This window comes from Euphorbia lathyris, chromosome 1, assembly GCF_963576675.1.
Source record: "Euphorbia lathyris chromosome 1, ddEupLath1.1, whole genome shotgun sequence".
Lineage (NCBI taxonomy): Eukaryota > Viridiplantae > Streptophyta > Magnoliopsida > Malpighiales > Euphorbiaceae > Euphorbia > Euphorbia lathyris.
The window spans coordinates 49,184,013-49,208,907 of record NC_088910.1 but is presented as its reverse complement, the minus strand read 5'-3'; the positions used below and the strand labels follow the sequence as shown (position 1 = coordinate 49,208,907).

Sequence of the window (24,895 nt, the reverse complement as noted above, 5' to 3'; positions counted from 1 at the left end):
AATAATAATATAACATAATTTATAATTGAAATAAACTCCATGGTAAGTATAATATTTCAATACCTCTTTAATATTTTATTCAATGTCTCCAACTTCAATGAACAACTATGGTGTAAAACTTTATATCTATTTGTACCAAAATGCATAAAAATAAAAATACAATCCATATCAATTAGATAAACTCAAACTAAAAAATTGAGTGGATTTCACCAGATTCTGAATTAAAAAAAATTAATCTAACTTCAATTAAAGCTAAAAATTGAGTTCATATAAAGCCGAAAATCTAAGTTTTAGTTAGAGTTAATAATCGAAACGATAACACTTAGCAACATATACTAAAAAGAATGCAAATATATAAAATCTTTATTTTAGTCATTTTGAAAGAAAAAAAGACAAACAAAAAGGAAAACATGGATAAGCTAGCGAGAGGTATGGAACCTGAGTAACAGCAGAAATGAAATTTTATCTCTTAATGGTGAAACTATAACAACTATTGTTTAGTAAAAATAAAACAACAACACAATTGATAACAAAAATAACTATAATATGTGAAAAAAATCGAATAATTACCTTGAGAAACATAAGAATTTCTTGTAATTTTTGACATTTTTGTGTTTTCCGATTTTAGTTGTCCATGCATCTTCTATTTCTATCGGATTTCTTCAATTGGAGATATCAGTTTGGAAAAAAAAAAGACAAATAAAAAAGAAAACATGGATAAGGTAGTGAGAGGTATGGAACCGGGTAACTACAGAAATGGATCTGAAAGATGAAACTATAACAACTATTGTTTAATAAAAATAAAACAACAACACAATTGAGAACAAAATAACTACAATATATGAAAAAAATCGAATAATTACCTCAGAAATATGATACTATCTATCATGGCCAATGAATATGACAGTATAGAACCTGGATAACGGCAGAAATAGATATGAAAGATGAAATTATAAAAACTATTGTTTAATAAATATAAAACAACAACACAATTGAGAACAAAATAACTACAATATATAAAAAAAATCGAATAATTACCTTCAAAAATATGATACTATCTATCATGACCAATGAATATGGTGGTGGAGTACTATCTATCATGCTTTATATTGAAGTTTATTTGTGACTTTTGAATTTCCTTTGCTTTGTATTTTTTCATCTTCCTGTAACTCTTACTTTCTTTTATTATTTTAATTAATGGGCTAGTAATTATTTAATATATTATAAATATAAATTTGTTATTTTTAATTAATTAAACCTTTTAAATTTTGATTTTTTTCTACGATGACAACTCATCAAAAAAGCCTCTAAAACACTTCTCTTCATTTCTCTCTGCTTCCGCTATTATATATAGTATAGATATAGATATAAAATCCATCACTGAAAATGACAAAAAAATTTAGAATAATAATCATGACAAAACATAATTTATAATTGAAATAAATTTCATTATAAGTATAATGTTTCAATACCTCTTTAATTATTTTCTTCAATATGTCTCCAACTTCAATAAGCAACTATTGTATGAAATTTTATATCTGTTCATACCAAAAATGTATAAAAATAAAAAATTCAATCCATATGAGTTAGATAAACCTAAATTAAAAAAAATCAGTGGACTTCACCAAGTTCTGAATTTGGAAAATTAATCTAACTCCAATTAAACATAATAATTGAGTTTATATAAAGCCGAAAATCGATATTTTAGTTAGAGTTAACAATCGAAACGATTACACCTAGCAACTTATACTAAAAAATTATGAAAAATACAAATATTTATTTAGTCATTTTGAAAAAAAAAGACAAATAAAAAAGAAAACATAGATAAGGCAGCGAGAGGTGTGGAACTACACAATTGATGACACAATAACTACTACATAAAAAAATCGAATAATTACCTTTGGAAACATAACGATTTCCTCTAATTTTTGACACATTTGCTTTTCCCAATTTTAGTTGTCTATGTCTCTTCTATTTCCATCTGATTTCTTCAATTAGAGATATCAAAGTCTAAATTCTCCCAATTCTTGAAAAAAAATCTATTAATATAATTATCAATGGAAACTACACTTAAATAAATCAGAATCTCTTAATGAAGTAAGAAAAAAATTATAAGACTATATTATTTGAAGTAAGAACAAAATTATAAGATTAAGAACAAAACTAATACATAATCAAAATTAAACGAGATCTTTGATTTTCGGTGGCCAATGAATATAATGATGGAATACGATATATCATGCTTTATATATAGGTTTATTTGTGACTTTTGGATTTCATTCGCTTAATGTTTTTTCATCTTCTGGTAACTCACACTTTCTTTGATTAATTTACTTAATAGGCTAATAATTGACAATAAATAATGTGTTAATATAGTACTTATGATGCAGAGATAATAAAAGCTCATTAACTCATTTATTCTTTTTTTTTAAAAAAAAACTCATTTATTCTTTTGTTCCTACGATGCCATAAGCAAAAAAGACTCTAAAACACTTCTTGTAAATTCTCTCTGCTTCCGCTATTATATATAGTATAGATTTGGATAAGGGTAATATAGTAAAATGAATCATTTCATCTCTATACCTATCCTACCTATCAAACATGAGATAATAAGTTCTTCTAACTTATTTTTATCTTTATCTCAAACTTTTATCTTTATCCCTATTCAAACCTTTATTTCTATTCATATTCTCGTAGAATACCAAACGGTCCGTTAGAAAATAAATTATTTCTAAATGTCAGTTTTTTTATTAGGTAGAGTAGTCTAGGAGCTACAGGGAACACAGCTTGGGAAAGGAGACACCCAGGATGTCCTGAAGAAGAAGATCTTTAATTGCCCTAGGGGGTTGGTCAAAGATATGCAAGCCCAAAGGAAGATCGTAGGCAAGGTTCGCTAACCCGTCCGCACTTCTGTTTCCCTCACAGTAGATGTGGAAGACAACTACCATCCAGTCACGACTCAGCAGATCCTCAATGGCATTTACCAAATTATGAAAGTCGTTGGGGCATTGCTCTCGGCCCTGAATCATACTAATCGCGGTTTGGCTATCCGATTCCACCTCAACAAAACGCAGCCCCTTGGTCCAAGCCAGTGAGAGACCCTCAAAAAGACCCCAAAGCTCCGCCTTGGTAATGGAACAGTGACTGATATTCCTTGCAAAGCCAACGGTCAAATTGCCATTTTGGTTCCGAATTAATCCGCCAGCAGAAGCGCGGAGGGAGTGACCTTTGAAGGCACCGTCAATGTTAAACTTAACCCACTGCGGAGTTGGTTGTTTCCAAGAAATTAACTTTTCGACTTTAGGATGTTGATGTTGCTGTCAATCACTTAACAGTAAATAGTTTGCCTTTTTAACCTCATTACAGAAGACCCTAATATTCTGATAGAGTTCAAACCATGTCTTGGACTTGAGCTCAAAAATTACAGTGTTTCTATTCTTCCAAAGAAACCACCAAGTGACTCCAAATTTATAGTGATTAGTTTATTGATTAGTTGAATCATTAAAAATAACAAAAAAAAATATTATTGAAAAAGAAAAAGTCAAATTTATTGATAATTAATAAATATTACATTTTTATTTTGGTTTATAAGAAAAAAAAAATGCAAGTTGTGTCCGAAGGGTCTAGTTATTTATTGTTGGAAGTTTCAGCACCACCCACGGAAGCGGCCTAAAAATATTCGAACAACTGTTGCATTCTGTTCGCCCATACAAAATATCAAGTCCATTGGACCAGAACCTATAGGTCAAGGCCTAATCCAGAAAGTTCTGTTGTTAAGGGTCCCAACAACAGGATAAGAGAGAAGGGAAATTTACACAGAAATTCATATTTGAAAAATTATTTACAACTGTTTTCAAATATATATATATATATATATATATATATATATATATTTACAACTATATCAAATAATGATTTTGAATTATATCAAACTAGTAAAATCAGCATTTTTAATATATTTTAAGGATTAAAATTTATAAATTTAATGTAAAGGGTATATTTTTGAGGGTTTAGGATTTATAAATTGGATCTAGAATTTTTAAATTATGGTGTAAAAACATACTTTATTTATAATATATAGAAAATCATGACATATTAAGAATTAAGTTTGATAATATGATTTAGTTGTAATTTTGTATTGACCCAGAAGAGAAAGCAGATATTGTCACTAGGGACGGAGTTCTGGGCGAGTATGCTTAAGCTTTGTGAGATACCAATGACAAATACTTTAATACTTCCGAGTCAGTTCTGATCTAAAGGAAAAGAGATAAAAAGAGAAGTAATATTATATCATACTTTAATAAAGAGAGTTGCCTTGTTACATAGGAGTTGAGACTGCTTGTTTAAATAGGAAAATATTGATCGAATCCACTAAGAAAATGACTCCGAAAATGTCGAAATCTATGAGTGATGGAGACTCCCAAAAAGAAGAAAATTCTTTATTTTGACAGAATAAAGAAGAAAGCATATAAAAATCTAGAGAGAATATGTGAAAGGCGTGTGAGGATATGACGCATTCTGTGATTGGACTCCAATATATATATATATATATATATATATATAGGAATAAGATGTAAAAATACTCCTAAAATTGAAAGTTGTGAGCAATTTTATCCCTAATGTTGATAAGTTTGGTCAATTTTAGACATTATTTAAAAACATGGATATTTTATTCTCGTATTCTGCATCAGTTACATTACATGAGTTGATTTTAAAAAAATTATGTTTTTTTATAATTTCATAATAGAATTAGAGATTAATATATTTTTTGACAAAATATTTGAATTGTTAATTTTTTTTGTCCAACTCGTATGAAACATGGTATAGTTTTTAATTTTTTTTCATATGTATATATACTTTTGTAATTTATTACAGGCAAGTAAAAAAATGACGCATATATATAGAATGGAGATGATAAAATTTATGATTGAAAATATAGTTTGATAAATTATTTATGAATTTTTAGTAAACCGATAAATGTTTGGGTAAAAATTGTTTTTAAAAGGCACCTATATATATATATACACTTAATTTACAATATTTAATAAGAAAAAAAATAAGAAAAAATCTGTTACATCGTTATATTTAATATTGTTCTCTATTTTTTTCAACGGGAGAGATGTCCCTAGAGATGGAATAGAAAACATTGTATATTGTAATGAAATTATAGCAAGTAATTTGTTTTCCACGCAGAAAGGAAATAATATATTTTCCGAATCCAACTAGAACTTGGAATCCTAAATTCAAACTAAGAATCAACCCCTATATATATATAAAACCTACTGTAAGGAAGGAAAGTAAAGTAAGAAAATCTAATTCGGTTTCGATGGGAAGTGTTAGAAGGTACGAATGCCAAACACGGCTGGTCGAACAAAACGAAGAGAATTTAGCAACGGCAGAAGAAGCAAAATTCATGGTCCACGTACACTGTGGAGAGGATGAGAAAGCAAGAGCTGTTTTTGAAGCCAAAAGGGAATTTCTGTTGAACAACCCATCTGCCTGGCAAGTCTTAACCTGTATATTAGAAGGGATAAACACACCCTATAATTTTATTCCTGTCGTCGTCATTACCAAAATTATAAATTGTGCTCGTCAATCTCCGGTTTCTACTGTTCCGAAGATTATTCCTATGGTTGTTCGTATCAGTACAATTATGCAGTCGCACACTCGAGCATTAGAGAGGTTTAGGATTGAAACAGTGTCGAGATGCGTAATATGTCAGCAAGATTTATTGGTTGGAAAAGCATTAGAAGGTATTCGTTTGGGTTGTTCACATGTCTACCATGAAAATTGTATTGCCAGTTGGTTGAGGATCAGTGATGTTTGCCCTTTGTGTAGGACTCCAATTCCAGATTCTTGAGTTACTCTTGTTCCGTGTCGTTTAAGTCTGTGCTTTGGTTGGGAAGGTGTTGTCTCAGAAATCGTAGAATATTAGAGGGTTTACAAATTTAATCTGAAGGATCTATGGCATGGTCTCTTTCTCTGTCAATTTGATTCTTAATGTCATAAAGACAAAATAATTAGTGAATGACCTTGTCTTTTTGAGCGTCAATCAGTTATTTTTATGTGTTTTTTTCTTTTTCTGTTTTTTTTAATGAGAATCTCCGTTGAATGTGACTGAGTTTTAAATGAGATTGCAATCAGTGTAAATTTAATCCTAATATTTGCAATGGTTTAATTATTATTTAATTGTTATCAAACAAATTGATCGATAAATATTAAAGCAATTTCATACATTTTTATTTGAGTTTTTTTATAACTATATTAATAACACACTAATATTTTAAACAGTTTGATAAAAAAAAATTGGTGATTCACTTATATACAGCTAGACTTGGTCATGGGCTAGGTCGTGCTCGGACCGGGTCTATTGGGTTTTTATATAAAAGTACTCAGTCCAAACTCAGCTCCTCATGTTATAAATTTAGGCGGGTTCGAACCGGACTAGGCTTGTGCTTAAAAATCAAATTTCAAGCCCAACTCATATAAACTCATCTAAATATATATACATAATTTTTAATTATAAAAAATAAAATTTATATTTAAAAGTAAATATTTAAACAAAAAAAAATAGATGGGCATTAGCGGGCCTAGACCTAAGCTTAATTAGTTCATATTAATAGGCGGGCTGGTCCGTGCTATTTTAATCAATTCTAAGCCAGCCCAAAAAATAGATGGGCGTTAGCGGGCCTAGACCTAAGCTTAATTTATACTGTCCAAGCCTAGTCCAAGGAATACGGGCCTCCGTGGTCTGGGGGTATCCAATCCCGTATTTTAACAGAATTTTTGTAATTTTGTTAGTAATACAATAAATATATTAAACATAATTGAGATTTGAAAGGTGTGAGGTGACAATTAAATATCAGTTAAATCAATTAAATCAATTTTCGATAACATAAGACCAAAATTGATTTTGTTAGTATTAAATCTACACAATTTCATACTAAATCTGAACTTTTCTTAAAACATTAAGATTAAATTTAACCTTTATCCTTCTATTTGGAAAATCCTAAAAGTCCTGAATACAATAATAATAATAAGAAAAGTTTGAATCTAATAGTTGATGAAGCTAATTAGCAAACTGAAAATACAAATTAGAACAAAATCAGGCAGTGAATCTATAGACCATAAAATGACGATAAATCTGGCCAGGAAACACAATCTGACTAGGAAAATTAGGATGATTAACAGCATCAGGAAAACCCTGAGTCTCCAAGCAAAATCCAGCGTGTTTTGAATAAACACTTCCATCTTTCCCTTCAACATTATCCAACATATTCCCTGTATAAAATTGAACTCCTGGTTTATCAGTCCTCAGCTCCAATTTTCTTCCGGACACACTTTCCTTAACCACTGCTACCTTCTTGAAATGACGGCCAGAAGTAGGGTCGTCTAGCACATAGTTGATGTCGTATCCACCATCCACTTCATTGATCTTGCTTCCAATTTGACGAGGTTGTAAGAAATCATAAGGTGTGTCATTGACTGAGACGATGTCTCCTGTTGGGATAAGGTCTTTATCATTGTCGACTGGTGTGATTTTGGATCCGAAGATTTGGATTGTGTGGTTCAAGATGTTGCAACTGTTGTGTCCGCCTAGGTTCCAATATGTGTGGAGTGCTAAGTTAACTGGAGTTGCCTTGTTTTTAGGCTTGGCTACCATTTTTACACCTAACATGTTTCTTCTCATTAGCATGTATGTCACTTCTACTGATACTGCTCCTGGGAAACCTATATACAAGATATCAACCTTATTATTGTTCTAAAAAAGTTTGAAGAGTTTTTTTTGTTTCCCAACATTATAGCTGATAAGTAACTTTAAGAAAATTTAGGAGTTAATGAGACATTATATAAGCAGGATGGTTCTGAATATAAATTAGGAGTGCGGCTGCATAGGTTTTAAGTCAAAAAAGGGTTTAAATGTTTTCTTTCCTTATATATATATATAATAACTTTTGAGTCCATAAAATATCAGAACCGGCATAAGTTGTTTGGCTCCTAATATATTAACCCTTTTTTCTTGGTTTAATACATTAAAACTTATGAACTTGGTCTAAAACGATAATTAGCCATTTTAATTTTTGTAGGATGTTGTAAGCTCACTGAATTTGGTTAAAATGTTTATTAACCACTTTAATTTGTTTAAAATGTGCGATATATTTACTTATAATGATCTATTGTCACCTTAAACTTGATGTATATTTGAATTTGTCCAAATCAATTTATTCAGTCATCCGGATTAAAGAGATTTAGAAAGTTTTTGGTTCTCGTTGCTTTTTCAAGATCATTTAAGATTTTATCATTATCTATATTAAAAAAAAACACCTCATCGCAACAGTAGTAAAACAAACCGGCTTAATCATATAATAAAAAGGTGTGTACCTTCCTCTCCATCAAAGCTGTGATAGGTGAAAGTGACGTGGCTATATTTGTTGTAACTGAGCACTTTCCATATAACTTCACTGTATCCCTTTGGACCACCTGGTGGTGACAAAAAGGAATTAATTAAATTGAGCATGAAATTAAATGAAATGGTGGTAATTAAAAGAGAGAGAAAAAGTAGTACCATGTAGCATGTTTTTGCCATCATTAGGGACCAATTTGTAAAGGGTTCCATCGAATTTGAATTCTGCTTTTCCAATCCTGTTTGCAACACGTCCAACAATATTCCCAAAGTATGTTGTATCATTCTGCATTCATAACCCATTTTTTATTTTTTTGAGAAATCATAGACAATAGTTGAAAAAGAATAATTAAAATAAGATATGACCTTATAAGATTCGACTGAAGGAAACCCAAGAACCACATCGGCTAACTTCCCTGCAAATAAATTGATAATTGATTGATGATAAAGAAAAGAAAGAAAGGAGGGGTGAAATTACTATACCGACCATGTTTGTCAGGGAGAATAGCAGAAAGCATAGAAGCACCAAAGTTAGTGAAACTGAAAGATTTATTTCCCCTTATAAGTTCATAAATTCCGACCTCCTCTTTCTGATCTGCTTCACACCTGCTGCTACTGATACCAAACAACATTAATGCTATCCAAACAAAACCATAAACTGAACAGTACTTTTTGGCCATCCTTAAACCTTGTATTCTGTTCTCACCAAATACTATATCTTAATTCACTGTTACTAATTATATATATATATAGAGAGAGAGAGAGAGAGAGAGGATAAGGATGTCGATGACAGAAAAGAAAAAAGAAGATAGAGATGGGTAAAATTTCCAAATCAGTTACGTTTAATTAGAGATACTAATATCCATTTCTAAACCATATTAGTTTTATTTGACCGAAACTCTCTCAATAAAAAATCTACTTCCTCCGTCCAAGGAAGTCTGAGTTATAGCTCACTTTTCTTTTCATGGTTAAGTTTTTTTTTATTTTATTATTTCAGTTGTCCCCATCTAAAATAAGAGAATTGGTATAAAATGCCATGACATTTTCAACATGATCAATTTCATCTCTATCAAAAAACGGATTAATTTGACAATTATTTCACTATCATATCAGACTTTCTAAATAAATTTATCGATAAATTGATACAATTTGTACATTTTAATAGATTATTTGTAATTTTGTTAGTAATACTCTAAATATTTTAGAGTTTGATATTTTTTTTTATAGGAACTCTATCGCTTTTTAGCAAGTGGGGATTTACTCCTAAGGTAAGAAATAGTGCAATTCTACCGTTAATATTTCTTATCAAGACAATTTTACCTTAACGGTCAAATTAGTTCATTCATTCTGTTAGGTAAAAATTGATCTTGTTTAGAAATATTAGAATTAAGTTTGCACAGTTTAGTATGTTAGAAGTAAATTTGAATTTCTCCAAAAAGATAGAAGCAAATACGAACTTTATTCTTTTTTTTTTTTATGATTATTAACTTATGACAAATTTAGTTATTAGCATTTTGACAGGTTTTGTAACATCGTAAATATTTTAAACATAATTGATATTTATCTGAAACATAATTAGTGATTTGGCAGTATGGATAGTATCTATTATTCAATTCAAACAACATTGAAGAATGTCACTAATTTATTTTTATTAATTCTGAATATTGAGGTATACAAATGAATATATCATTTCAAATTTCAAGGCAATCGTTACAAAGAGTGTAGTTTGCTGCTATACATATACAAAAATCAATACTATGTTTAGGTAATTCATAGTACAAAAGAGAAGCACTGAGGCTGAGTCACTACATTTGGTATACTTACCTATGCATTGAAATTTACAGATGAATAATTTTGAACAGAATCAATAAAGCTAGTTCGCCCCTTGAGCCACCTTGATGAAGACATCTTCCAACGTGGTGTCCGACAATCCCCACGCGAAAACTGGAAATCTGCTTTTCGCAGTCTCAACAGCATGAAATACATCTCCAATTCTCACCTCATGTTTTGGCATCTCAAACTTCTGAGTTCCACTAGTATGGTATGTCCGTTCCGCATTTGGGGACAGTTGCTTCACCATGTTCAACACCTCTTCCTCATGATCCGAAGAAGTCGTCATCGTAAACACATAACAACCTCCATATCTAGCTTTCAGCTGTCATTCGCCATATATATACAAAATTCTAATAAAAACAATATAAAGGACTCGAACAGTTCTAATGACAGATGAATGCAAACGGAAGATAAACATCACAATATGTTCTCAGTGTAATATTCAATCTTAATGTACAACAAATGCAGTTTTGACATCAATTACCTCTTTTGGATTTCCTATGCACTGCAATCCGCCATCAACGAAAATTCCTAGCCGGTCACACAATGTTTCTGCCTCTTCCATTGAGTGTGCTGAACACATATATAAAGACAAGTATAGCGAATGAAAGGGCTTTCTTGTATGCTATAACTAGTCAAAAAAACAAAACATGGAAATTATGAGAGAGATGTAAATGCATACTGGTGAGAATAATTGCACACTTTTGCTTCGCATGCTTCACTACATTCCATAAACTGTTTCTTGAAGCTGGATCTAATCCAGTACTTGGTTCGTCCATATAAACAACCTAGAAAAAAATATCAATTGTTATGGCATTTGCATAAAACGTTTAGATGTTATCAAAAGGATCATCCAATTTAGGAGATATTATGGCATACTTTGGGATCTCCAATAAGTGATACTGCAACACTAAGCCTCCTCTTCATACCCCCACTATACTTTCCAGCCCTTTTATCAGCAACCCCACCACTGAACAGGTTAACACTCCTGAGAGATTCTTCAACAGCCTATAGAAGAGAAATAATAAAGAAAAATATGAAAGGGAAACAGAAGAGTGAAACTCAACTGCGTACATGATCAAACGCTCTGCCATTTCACACAAATGCTCTCCCTTATCTAACACAACCATGAACTGGCACTTTGTGATATATTTGACAGATTTACTTAGAATTAAAATCCTTATACATGTTAAACAAGAAGATATTAGTTATGGAATTCTGTTCTCTTCTCACTATCTTCTTCAAAAAATAAAATTCTAATTCCACTACCCGTATTTTCTGATTAAACTTTGAGGGTTTATAATCTTGCCTTTTTTTAAGCTTTGAAACTAGCAGCAATCAAAGGTAAGAATGCCAGTTTTTCAACTCAAAATCCTCCAAAATCCTGACAGCCACCAATTGCTTGAAGAAAGCAAATCACATTTCAATGACAACCAAAAGGTGAAGATGATAACTTACTTGTTTCAAAGCAGCACCTTTTAAGTTCTTAAGTCTTCCATAAAATAGTAAGTGCTCCCTTCCTGTTAATGTTTCCCAAAGGAGGCTAAAAATTTGTCCATGAAACAAATACATATATTAGAAACAGGCTGGCTTTGAGGTTGAGAACAGAACTGCACTATAGGTAGAAAAGAACAAGAACTTTTAGCTTACTCATGCTGAGGGCAAACACCCATATTGGTATACACCCAATCCATATGAGTCCGTATGTCAAAACCCTGAACATATGCTGTTCCGGAGGTTGGCCTGGTGAGCCCAATCATCTAAACATCAGAACAAATAAAAAAAAAGTTATAAAAGTTAACCAACCTACAAATACAACTGAATTAGTTAGAACGTCCCATCTAAAACTGAAGCTGCTACAAGGAACCAAATATAAAGTACAAAAGTAGAGACCAAATACATATTGAGCACATGATTTGAGTTAAGAGCAACCACTTTTTCTTTACCAAGCCGAAAGGGATGCCCATTTTCCCAACTCAGCCTTCAAAAATTCTTTTCTTTAACTACGACAACAAATTCAGAAAGTAACTGCTTGAAGTGATATCTATTATTTCAATACAGTGGTTCATATTCCTGCGGCAACCTGCTAATAACAGGTGATTTTACTTTGAAAAATCTCTGTAGTTTATGCATATTGCAACCAAAGAGCATATACCATATACTTACCATACTAATGAACGAGGTCTTCCCCGCGCCATTAGGACCAAGCATTCCAAAACACTCTCCTGGAGGCAAAGCAAGAGATAATCCTCTTACTGCCAATTTCTCAGGGTTCCCGTCTCTTCCTGGGTACACCTTTTTTAGGTTGTCACAGATTATCGCATGAGTTGTGGTAGGCTCCAAAAGTAACTGCTCAATCTTCTCCCTCTGTATTATTGAAGATTCATACGTATATTGAAAGGAAAGAAAAATATTTCGACAAAGAAAATAAACATTCCACAAGCCTCTACATATATCAAAATTTTGAAAGTAAAAGTGGCATATAACTTGAGAGCATCATCATCAAAAATCTATTGTTCCATAGACAATGACTAACCTACAAGTGCAACCACATTCTTCTTCTACGTTTTAAAGTGAAAAAGCAAAAGCATTCTTCATTATTTAGAATGAAACTAATAACATGGAATTGTCAACTTTCCTATTTCAACCCACAAGATATGTAGAATGTTTTAAATAGTATTAACTAACACCACACTTCACTAAACACAGTATCTCTCCGTCAGATAATTGAATGCTCAGTATTAAAACTAGATATAAGAAAATTGTTACCTCCTGAATGACATCGGGTTTATCCATGTCGACAAAAACTTTAGATCCCTGCCTTCTTAAACTAGGTATGCGAAAAGTTGGATTCTTCTTGTGAAGATTTTGCAAGAAAAATAGAGGATGTTTTCCGCATGATAAAACTTTATCCATATAATATGCAACCAAAAGTACCACCCACCATTCAACAAAAATGATAATCAAGACCTCCTTCATTCCGTTTTCTGCATCACTCAAATTTCCCCACCGCATCCCATCTTTCCCCATTGCATTTCCAGAAAAAGCATATTCTGAAAACTCATATAACCCGCGATACATAGAGAAACCAGGATATAGCTCCATGAAAATGATCCAGCCTCCTGCAGCATACAGTGAATAATCATAACAAATAGAAACTGACAGCCGAAGACAATAATCACTGAAACATTATGATTAGGCTACATAAACAAATAAAACAGTACACTGCATAGCACATGGAGAAGCGGCAATTGGTTTCTTAAAGTAAATCAAATTAATGATCCTAGCCTTCTTCAGATTTGTTAAAAGGTCAAATATTTATGAAGTACTAAAACAATATATGGAATAGCACAAAAGGCAAATGATGCGGACATCCTAACTGGGATCAATAATAACACGCGCCTTGGCGGATCTCCTCTCGGCGTTCCCACAGAGGTTGTATCTAAGAGGACGGATCTTCTGGACACGCGAGCGGGGCGGATCTAGGCGTACGCCATGAGGCGTACCAACAACTACACTGGGCGGCTCTCAAGTTTACTTCCTGCCGAAGGAATTCACCAACAACCTCTGACGCTCCGTACCTGCACCTCTGTACCAGTTGTCTGGGCGCATTACCTACCTTACCCTTTTATTATTAACCATATTGTAACCCTAATAGGGGTAGTTCCTGTCCTTTACTTATCATTTAGAGGTTGTATTTAAACCCTCATTTTGTAAGGATAAGGCAACTTTATCAATCAAATACTCTTTCTCTTTGAGAATTAAGGTTTATACCTTGTTTATCGGGATTCACTCCTTCTAGTCTAGCTAGAGAAGAACATCTTTGTAGGTTTACGATTAAAACCTTCATTTATCGCTTTCAATCTGTATCAGTTGGTATCAGAGCCAATCGTTTCCTGACCCGAAACTTCTTTTGGCAATGGTTCAACCCCGACAACCGCAAGATTCCATGGAAACCAGTGACCGGAGATATGAGGAGCTGAGAGAGCACCTCGCGGAACAAATCCAGGCCAGCCTTGAGCGGCAGAAACAAAACGACCAACGGTTCCAGGAGCTAACCGCTTCCCTGGAAAACCTCAGATTGGAGATCCGTGCAGTGGTCAGACCAGCCGCCGGGGAGTCCGACCAGAGGAGGGAAGGAGTCCTTGAACCACGACCCCAAAGGCAACCCACGCCACCTCGACTACCATTGGCAAATGTCCAACTTCCACGAATGGGTCCTAGGGATCCTGAGGTAAGAAGACCCAACTTTGTCCTTGTACATAACGCTGATAGTGATAGTGATGATTTTGAGGATATTGGGGATAATGGTGCCTTTAGAAATGTGAGGAATGGTGGCCCGATTGACGACAGACGTGTGGGTATTGCTAGGGCAGAACCAGATCTAGGGAACTTTGATAGAGATGATGCCTTTAAGCTAAAAATAGACTTACCGTCTTTTGGAGGAGAATTGGATATAGAGGGGTTCTTAGATTGGTTATCGGAAGTTGAACGTTTCTTTGAGTATGCGGGTATTCCTGATCAGAGGAAAGTTAGACTGGTGGCGTATCGCCTGAAGGGTGGCGCATCAGTTTGGTGGGATCAGATGAGGGAAGAAAGAAGAAGAGGGGGCAGAGATCCGATTAGATCTTGGCTACGGATGAAGGCGATGTTGAGGGAGCGGTTCTTACCGCCGGATTATGAGCAGTATATTTACAGCTCCGACAGGGGATGTTCTCAAGGGACCCGAAGTGTCCATGAGTATACTTCAGAGTTCTTAAGGCTTTCGGCGAGAGCCAACTTGTCTGAGACTGAAAGCCAAACGACCTCTAGGTATCTAGAAGGGTTGAGATACAACATCCAGATCGAATTGGCACACAGATGGTGGTGCGAGTACAAGATGCTAGGAATTTAGCCCTCAAGGCTGAATCCCAACTGACCGGGAGATCCAGGAGATCCGCCACTACTGAGTATACGCCTGGAGGAAGAGATAACGTGAATCTTATGACAAAGGCAAGCAGGTGGCGAGTGCCAGTGGGGCCAAAGTCAACAGTGTGGGAAGAGGATCCGTTGGAGATACTAGACCATACAGGGAAGCACCTATACCACCCAAAGGCAACAATCCGTATGCAAGGCCAGCACCTTTCAAATGTTTTCGGTGCAATGAGTCAGGCCATAGATCCAACGAGTGTCCTAGGAGGAAGAGCGCCAACATGGTGGAGAGGTATGAAGATGACTATGACGAAGAGGATGAAGTATTTTGTGAACCCTTGGGAGAAGATGATGATGAGGCGGGTGAAGAGAGATACGCCATTCATGTGGTACGGCGTTTGTTAGTCTCCAGCCGAATAGAGGGAGATCAGAGGCACCGACTATTCAGGACCCGCTGTCTTGTGAAAGGTGGGCGATGTAATGTGATAATAGATAGTGGGAGCCAAGAGAACATTGTGAGTAGCAACGCCGTTCGGAAGTTCGGATTGTTGGCAGAGGCGCACCCTGATCCCTACAGGGTGGGATGGATCAAGAACGTGGGCGAGTTGAGGGTGACCCAGAGATGCAAGGTACCTATTGAGATTGGTAACTATCATGATGAAGTCTGTTGTGATGTGGTCGACATGGACGCATGTCACCTATTGTTGGGCCGACCCTGGCAGTTTGATAACAACGCCACCCACGCCAGAAGAGAGAACACTTACAGATTTGTGAAGAATGGGGTGAAGTTTGTCCTTACACCAATGGTGAGAGAGCCAAAGGCCGACGAGAAGTCTACCTTGGTAGTCTGTCCTACACACAAATCGTTCGTCAGCGAATGTGAGGAGAGCCAGATGGTGTATGTGGTGATGGTTAAGGCGAATCACGAGGCCGCCCGAAGGGGCGAAAGAGAGATGCCGAATGAAGTGACCCGCCTACTTGGCGAGTATCAAGATCTGTTCCCCGACGAACTGCCGAGTGGGTTACCACCTTTGAGAGATATCCAACATCATATCGATCTGGTGCCTGGGGCTAGTTTGCCAAGCCTCCCACATTATCGAATGAGCCCAAAGGAGAATGATGTCATGAGGCAAAAAGTGGAGGAACTCATCGAGATGGGATACGTTAGGGAGAGTATGAATCCTTGCGCTGTTCCAGCTTTACTTACACCGAAGAAGGATGGGTCTTGGCGGATGTGTGTTGACAGTAGGGCTATTAACAAGATCACCATCAAGTATAAGTTCCCGATTCCAAGGTTGGATGACATGTTGGACTAACTTGGCGGATCTCGAGTCTTCTCCAAGATTGATCTCAGGAGTGGGTATCATCAGATACGAATCCGATCTGGGGATGAGTGGAAGACCTTCAAGACAAGAGATGGATTGTATGAATGGTTAGTTATGCCCTTTGGGATGACCAACGCCCCTAGTACTTTTATGAGACTGATGAATCAGGTGCTTCGCCCAGTGATTGGGAAGTTCGTAGTTGTGTATTTTGACGACATTTTGATCCACAGCCAGACCTTGACGGAACATGAAGAGCACTTGCAGACAGTGTTTGACCTGTTAAGGAAACACCAACTATACGCCAACACCAAGAAGTGTGACTTTGTCATGGAGAGCTTAGTTTTCCTTGGATTCGTGGTCAGCGGGACTGGAATCCAAGTTGATGGGGAGAAAGTAAGAGCCATCCGAGAATGGCCTACTCCGAGGAACGTGGGGGATATCAGGAGTTTTCATGGGCTAGGAACGTTTTATCGCCGATTCATTAAGAACTTCAGTTCCATAGTGGCCCCGTTGACGGAATGTTTGAAGAAGGGAAAGGGGTTCGAGTGGGCGGACGCCCAAGAAGAGAGCTTCGCCTTGATCAAGGAAAAGCTGAGTACAGCGTCAGTGCTGGCGTATCCCGATTTTGACAAACTGTTTGAAGTTGAGTGTGATGCCAGTGGAATTGGGATTGGTGGTGTCTTGATGCAAGAAAAGAGGCCCATTGCATACTTCAGTGAGAAGCTCTGTGAGGCACGGCAAAGGTGGGCAACGTATGATCAAGAGTTCTATGCTGTAGTGAGGGCGTTGAAAGTATGGGAACATTACTTGGTGGGAAAAGAGTTCATCCTCTACACTGACCATCAAGCTCTCAAATACCTGGGAAGTCAGAAGCAACTTCGAAGTGCCATGCACGCCCGGTGGTCTGCCTTCATAGATAAGTTCCCCTATAAGCTTATCCATAAGGCGGGAAAACAGAACATAGTGGCGGACGCCTTGAGTCGGAGGGTTGCACTAATAAAAACAGTCAACCTGGAGACCGATTGTTTCGAACACATCAGAGGAGAGTACCTGGCGGATCCTGACTTTGGAAGTATCTGGGAGAAGTGCCAGCACCAACCTGGGGATGGGGCGTATCACTTGATGGATGAGTATCTAATGAGGGGCAACCAACTTTGTTTACCCTGCACTTCTATACGCGAGAAGGTGGTCCGAGATCTACATGGCGGATCCCTGGGGGGACATTTTGGGCGAGACAAGACATATGCAGCAGTGAGTTCCCGTTATTTCTGGCCCAAAATGAGAAGAGATGTGGCGTACCTGGTAGAACGATGCTATATCTGCCAGACCGCCAAGGGACACGCTACAAATGCTGGCTTACAGCTACCCTTGCCTGTACCAGAAACCATATGGGAGGATCTGTCCATGGATTTTGTCCTAGGGTTACCCAGAACTCAGAGAGGCATGGATTCCATCTTTGTGGTTGTTGACCGGTTTTCGAAAATGGCACACTTCATACCATGCCGTAAGACTAACGACGCCTCAGCGACTGCCAAGCTATTCTTCAAAGAGGTTGTCAGACTACATGGCGTACCAAAGAGCATTGTCTCAGACCATGACACAAAGTTCCTGAGTCACTTCTGGCGGACCTTGTGGGCTCTTTTTGATACTTCTCTGAAGTTTAGTACCACCGCCCACCCTCAGACAGACGGACAGACAGAAGTGGTCAATCGGACTCTGGGAAACTTACTGCGCAGCAAATGTAAGGATAAGCCCAGGATGTGGGACGTGGTTTTAGCACAAGCTGAGTTCGCCTACAATGGATCTGTACACTCGGGAACTGGGAAGTCACCCTTTGAGGTGGTATACACTAAGACCCCGAATCACGTCCTTGATATAGCCCATCTTCCCAAAGGAAACGTGACTGCAAATCAGCTAGCCAAAGACTATGTCCAGATGCACCAAGAGGTGAAGGAGACTCTTGAGGAGAGAAACCAGAAACTAAAAGCTAAGGCGGATGAGCACCGCAGGGACCTACAGTTCGAAGTGGGAGATGAGGTTATGGTACACTTAGGAAAAGAGAGACTCGCCAACGCCACAAGCAGCAAGCTTCGACCGAGAAAGTACGGGCCATATAAGATCACCAAGAAGATCAATGCCAATGCCTATCACATAGCTTTGCCAAATTGGCTTGGTAAAGTCTCACCGGCGTTCAATGTTCGTGACCTTAGCCCGTGGAAGTCAGATGGCCCTTTGGAGAACAACACAGACAAACCAGTGCCGAATTCTTTAAAAGAAGGAGAGAATGATGCGGACATCCTAACTGGGATCAATAATAACACGCGCCTTGGCGGATCTCCTCTCGGCGTTCCCACAGAGGTTGTATCTAAGAGGGCGGATCCCCTGGACACGCGAGCGGGGCGGATCTAGGCGTACGCCATGAGGCGTACCAACAACTACACTGGGCGGCTCTCAAGTTTACTTCCTGCCAAAGGAATTCACAAACAACCTCTGACGCTCCGTACCTGCACCTCTGTACCAGTTGTCTGGGCGCATTACCTACCTTACCCTTTTATTATTAACCATATTGTAACCCTAATAGGGGTAGTTCCTGTCCTTTACTTATCATTTAGAGGTTGTATTTAAACCCTCATTTTGTAAGGATAAGGCAACTTTATCAATCAAATACTCTTTCTCTTTGAGAATTAAGGTTTATACCTTGTTTATCGGGATTCACTCCTTCTAGTCTAGCTAGAGAAGAACATCTTTGTAGGTTTACGATTAAAACCTTCATTTATCGCTTTCAATCTGTATCAGCAAACATATTCTTTCATTCTAGTGATACCATGCACCTCATCAGTTAACTAAGGGGGAAAAAGTATTGAAGACAAATCATAGGAAAGGGAACTGAATGGATGGCTAATCATAATAAATAAAATTAATAACTAAAGTTTTACCAATTATATAGAAAATACTTCACAGAACTTATTACTTACTTGGAAATGATGAGTCCTCAAGAAAGTTTTGAAAAATAAAGCCACCTAACAGCCCAGTTCCAAATACACATATGTAGCCAACAACTGCAGACACAGAAGTCCAACCATAAACATACCAAAAAAAAAAGCTAGACTGAAATTATAATAAGAAATATATCAAACCTGTAGCAGTCTTCACATTTGAAAAGATTGCAGCAACTAGAAAGGCCGTGGAAATTTGAAGGTTCATATATAAAAAATAAAACACAAATTGTATGCTGTAGTCATTCATTGTGAAGAATTTCAACCCTGAAATTAACTGTATTAGAAACCTGACACAAACACACAAGACAACAACTAAAAGCATAAATGTTGGGAATTTTACCTATAACTGAGCCAAATAGCACAAAAACAAACATGTACAACAAAGATATGGAAAGAAAATATGCATAAGAAATCATCCAGTAAGGCCCATCACCAAGTCCATGCATTTTCATCATAATTCTCAGTTTTTGTTGTTTCTCATACACCAGTGCTGTCAGCACCACCTGCATTGGAAGGTAAATTCAGAAGATTACATCATTTAGAAAGATGGCATTAGTGATATTGTTACGCGCATTGTTCTTCATCAGAAAAAAACTATGTAAAGGAAGAGGTAATCCCAAAATCACATACAAAAACCAGAATGTGGTATAAATGAGATCAAGGACAAAGCAGATTGCTGGGGACACAATTAAATAATTGAGCTTCAAAATTAATATACAAAAAGCCACTCAATAGGAAGTCTGATATTGTAAATAGCCATTTGTGAAGGCAAACTATGCATCAATGCTTAAATATCCCACTGACCATATTTTGTTCCTGAACAGTTCTAACTTGATATGTTTTATGTTGCATTATGAAACAATTCTTACTTGATATCTTCATTGTCATGATTCAGTTCATTTAAAGGAAAAACTTCAAATAGAACTTCCTATTAGCAAACAAACTCAGATGACTTGGGTCAATTTTGTAACAAGAGATAAGTTATAATCACTCCTAATAATCCTTTGCACCCAGGGTCCTCATGCTTTCCCACCATTTATGGTAAACAAATGATAGCTATCACGTTGCAAACAAAATTTTAAATAAAATAGAAGACACTAAATTGAAATACGGCAATAAAAAATAATTCGTATGCTTACAGGGAATAGCTGTAAAATAACCCATGTAAAGAAAAGTGTCCCTATAAGAGATGCAAGATCCACATTGATCTTGCTGGCAGATTTAGGCATTTCTTTGACAAACTCAAATAGCATCTTAGTACCAGGACCTTGGAGAAACTGAAGGTAGGCATTTGACACCTGAGACCAAGTGTATAAATGTCAGGGTAAATAATTTTGAATGATGAAATGCTTCAACAGCACATAAGTTCAGAGAAGGGGGGTAAATATGAATTTCTACAACAGGTTATATACAATATTTGATACCTAGAAACATGAAAATAAGTAAAAGAGAATACTCTGATAGTTATAGTTGTAACCTTGTTCTTCTGGAAGGGCAGGGAGAACTTCTTAAACTGACTGCATAAAATTTCCCCAGTCAATAATGGAGAAAAGGCATCACCCAGCCAATACAATATATGACATCCCTTCCCAAAACAAGATAAAGGCTGCCCCCTGCCCCTCTTTCTCCCCGCCAAAAGTAAATAGCTAAAGTTTCCTTCATCCCCACCCACCAAAAAAACGAAATATCACAATCGTTAACTTTCAACATTTTTTTCCTATGACTTTCATTCCTTAGTCTTAAGTAAGTTTGAAAAAGAAACGATTTCAAGCTCTAGTTCACAAGATTCAAAACCAAGCCAATTAACTACGCAACCAATCCATACATACCAGATTTACTACACGTGGTGCCCGTACATAGTTAAATTGCCCTTGAATATCATTATCTCTATAGGAAGAATTATACCATACGTTCACTTTAAGATTATTCCCACCAGAGTTTAAGAAATCATAGGCTGCAAAAGATGATATTGTTAGAATTCCGCATACATGGTATTGCATCAAATTCAACCACACAAAAGAAATGAATCAGCCAGGAGAGTGACCTGCAAGTATCTCATTGATCTTCCCAGCTGAATTCCCTCGGCGATATCCTTTGTATAGCTCTTCATTCACCTCAGAAAAATTATTGCGCCACAAGTTTAGACCTTGAACACATTCTACATCTGTAGTTAAGACAATACAAGAAAAGAAATGAGAAGATTATATGCACATGATCTTACACAATTAAAGAACCAATAAGGGAGGTAAACTATTTATATAAATAGCTACACCAACAGCACAGCAGGGAATAAACAGAAGGAACAGAAGGACAAACAAAATTTCCTATGGACCATTGTGATCAAAGTCAAAACATATTTGCATCATTACTATACCAGTAACTACATGAATCTTAACTGTAAAGTTGTTAATCATACCCTTTTTAAATTCAATGACTGATTGAACAGAAACAGTGAGCTTAGAGTTAAACTGGCATTGGGGCTGAACATCATACAGAGGCGACTTCTCAGTGAAAGCTGGATCAAGAAAGATGTCTCGATTTGGTTCTGTATCAGATCCCTGAACCGTTAAGAGAAGTCACATTAGAGTAAGAACTACTCGCATAAAATAACAAACAGTAAAAGTGAAACTAAATAAGGACAGAAGAAAATGCAATGAACAAGGCAAAATAACTTACCAGCAGATTTCCGGCTATACTACCCATAGTATCAGAAGCATTAAAAGTTAAAGAAGTTGGGAACATATTCCCAGCCAAACCTGTACATAAAAAAATCACAGGTTATACAAAACAAGGAATATTCATTTTCCCATTTTCTAGTAAGTGAGAAAACATGATCAGTAGAATTAGAAATGCGACAGAGAAAACAAGTAAAGTGGGAATGACATATGTGCATCAGCATAGGGTCAGAGAGATATACTTTCTCCCATCGAATGATTGTTCCCGGTGACAAGTATAGTTACAGGACAGGACCCTGAGCTCCTGCATGACTCGTTTGGCAAGTCTCTAGCAGGAAAAACATCAGATCTGACTGCACGATACTGAGGACCTGGAACTTGCAACAAGGGAGGCCATTGGGGGGGATTGAGAATGGCACAAGTGGCAACTTGATCCAAAGTGGAGTATTGCAAACCACAAACTTTCTCCAATTTACCATCTCCATTTGTATCCTCTTCAACACAACCGCAATTCCTACTTGGCTTGTTCAATTCTCTATCGAGCAATGCTTGAGTAAGGACAAGTATAATGCAGAGGACAAAGGGAAATAAAATGAGCCGGCAATTCGTCTTAGCATTTCGTTTCTGAATTAAAAATGGAAAAGAAAATCGTTCAGTATTTTCATGTCACGGAATTTCAAAAAACAAATCAAGCTTCAGCCCCATTGAATTGAAAATTAATTGCTAACTATATTGACATAGATAACCATCCATCGTCGTCAAAAGTTAATGGAAGAAAATGAGTAATAGCCTGAAACCATTTCCACTAGGATAGAGAAACAACGGGGAATTAAGATGAAGTTTAACTTAAAACATATATAAAATTTATATGATATGGAAGTCAATTGCTCCAAATGGAAAAAGGAGTCTAAATGAAGGAAACCCCCAAATAAAAATTCAAGACATTAAAAAAATAACTGGAAATCTCCCAGGAGAGTAGTATCATTGATATACATAATGGAGCAATAATCCACAAAATACACCGGTAATCAGCTAATTACACACAATCCAGAACGCAGAACATAAAAAGGAAATAAAAAAAAAAAAAGCTTGGAACCTTAATCAACAAGCAAGAATAAACTATAAAAAAAGCGCCCAAATAAAAATGAAGCATGAAAAAAATCAATCAATCTTCACCCAGTGAGAGCAGAGAGAGAATCAGAACCTGATAAGTTAAGTTCTTCCTGAGCAAAGCATCAGCCTGAGTCCAGAAAGTTGCAGGGCTACGTGATGTATCAGCCATGGACGCACGCACGCACGAAAGAGGATCTACAGCAAGTAATATATCCAGATATATAGTACCTTGGAATTTTCCCGCCAAAAATGGAAGCAAAGAGACCGTTTCTTTAGTTAGTGTAGGTGACAGTTAGGAATATAAAAGAAGAGCGTCTTCCATTTTTCTCCAATCAGACCTTTGCCTGTGGAGACTTTCTGTAAATATGCACTCTCTCTGGTCGCTCATTACAAAATTTTGCAATTACTTATATAACCTTTTTCTTTTTTCTGCTACTATTATTTTTTATTATTAATAATCGTAATGATTTTATAGAATTATCATACTACACTAATCATTATAAATTCTAGTACTTATTCAGGAGGTTTTGTCTTATTTTGGATTCGTTTAAGAATTTAAAAAGTATTTTCTTCAAAAAAAATTAAAAAGTATTATATATTTTTAGATTTTCAGGTTGGAAATAAATTATATAACTCCATTGTTTAGTAGCAGTAATACCAAAAATTGGACAAACAAAAGAAAAAAGAACAAGGTTGAATGCCGAAATTGGCCTTGGTCAAATTACAGTAATGCCCTCACACGGCTTTGACAAACTATGGTGAATTAAACAAGAAGTGAGAAATGCCCTTCTGATTGATCGGAATATCAGAAATGCCCCTTCACTGATGAATTATTATATATTTAGTCAATGGCCCGTCTACGTGGGTTACTTGTTCCCAGGAGTGAAGTTGTTAGACACTTGCATAGTTAGATTAAATAAATGTAAATTGCTTAATATTAATAATTAATCCACGTGTTGCAACATAGACCTTTCATTAATTAAAATGATATTATTAGTTTAGTCGTTTCCTAGAAGACATCAAGAAAGTGCCAAAAATTAAACAAATAAAGGAAATAGCTTAATACATAAGTCAAGGGATCTTTAAACTAGTAGGTTGATCAATTCTCTAAATTTTGGATACCTCTCTCAATTTAGTATTTTAATTTTTTGCGAATCTCTTTTTACTATGTGACATAATATTTAGAAATTAATTATATCACTTTTAGAACTCATTTGTTTTAGCAGTAGATGTTAGTTGTTTTTTTTTTTTTTTTTTTTAAACAGCTTTTTCGAAATTTATCAAACAGTTTTTATCTCTTGTTTGGTATTGAAAGGCAAAAAGCAATTCTGAAAAATGAAAAATATCATTCTATAATGGCTCTGTTTGATAAAGAGTTTTTTGATGCAAAATTAGAGGTTTTGACTAGTCAAATCTCTAATAGTGGCGTTTGGTGGAGAGAGGTTTAAAAGAGGTTATTAGGTCCAAAAAGCTCATTTTAGGAGTTTTTTCAATTAGCTTATTGTTCCATCTTTTTTTATGGAATTTTTACTTCTATTTACTACCCTCTAACTCCAAATAAAAACTTTACGATGTCCTTATTTGTCATTTTACACAAACAGCTATTAACAATCAACTAAGTTTTACTAGACAAGT

At 35.9% G+C, this 24,895-nt stretch overlaps 2 protein-coding genes across 2 annotated transcripts; both read right to left on the bottom strand.

Moving 5' to 3' along the window:
- Positions 1–6,965: 6,965 nt before the first annotated feature.
- Positions 6,966–9,257, bottom strand: LOC136231993 (uncharacterized). The gene is made up of 5 exons (XM_066021029.1): positions 8,892–9,257; positions 8,771–8,820; positions 8,567–8,690; positions 8,383–8,481; positions 6,966–7,731 (listed from the first exon to the last, which is right to left on the bottom strand). Exons 1-5 carry the CDS (start codon positions 9,082–9,084, stop codon positions 7,106–7,108), a joined length of 1,092 nt encoding a protein of 363 aa, XP_065877101.1. The 5' UTR covers positions 9,085–9,257; the 3' UTR covers positions 6,966–7,105.
- A 777-nt stretch (positions 9,258–10,034) lies between these two features.
- Positions 10,035–23,642, bottom strand: LOC136231985 (ABC transporter A family member 7-like). The gene is made up of 18 exons (XM_066021022.1): positions 23,352–23,642; positions 22,390–22,771; positions 22,149–22,228; positions 21,889–22,030; positions 21,517–21,636; positions 21,302–21,426; positions 20,612–20,770; positions 19,813–19,975; positions 19,611–19,736; positions 19,449–19,532; positions 13,007–13,359; positions 12,404–12,604; positions 11,888–11,997; positions 11,696–11,780; positions 11,117–11,245; positions 10,920–11,025; positions 10,722–10,810; positions 10,035–10,559 (listed from the first exon to the last, which is right to left on the bottom strand). The coding sequence occupies exons 1-18, from the start codon at positions 23,427–23,429 to the stop codon at positions 10,278–10,280; spliced, it is 2,814 nt and encodes a 937-aa protein (XP_065877094.1). The 5' UTR covers positions 23,430–23,642; the 3' UTR covers positions 10,035–10,277.
- Between the last annotated feature and the right edge of the window lie 1,253 nt (positions 23,643–24,895).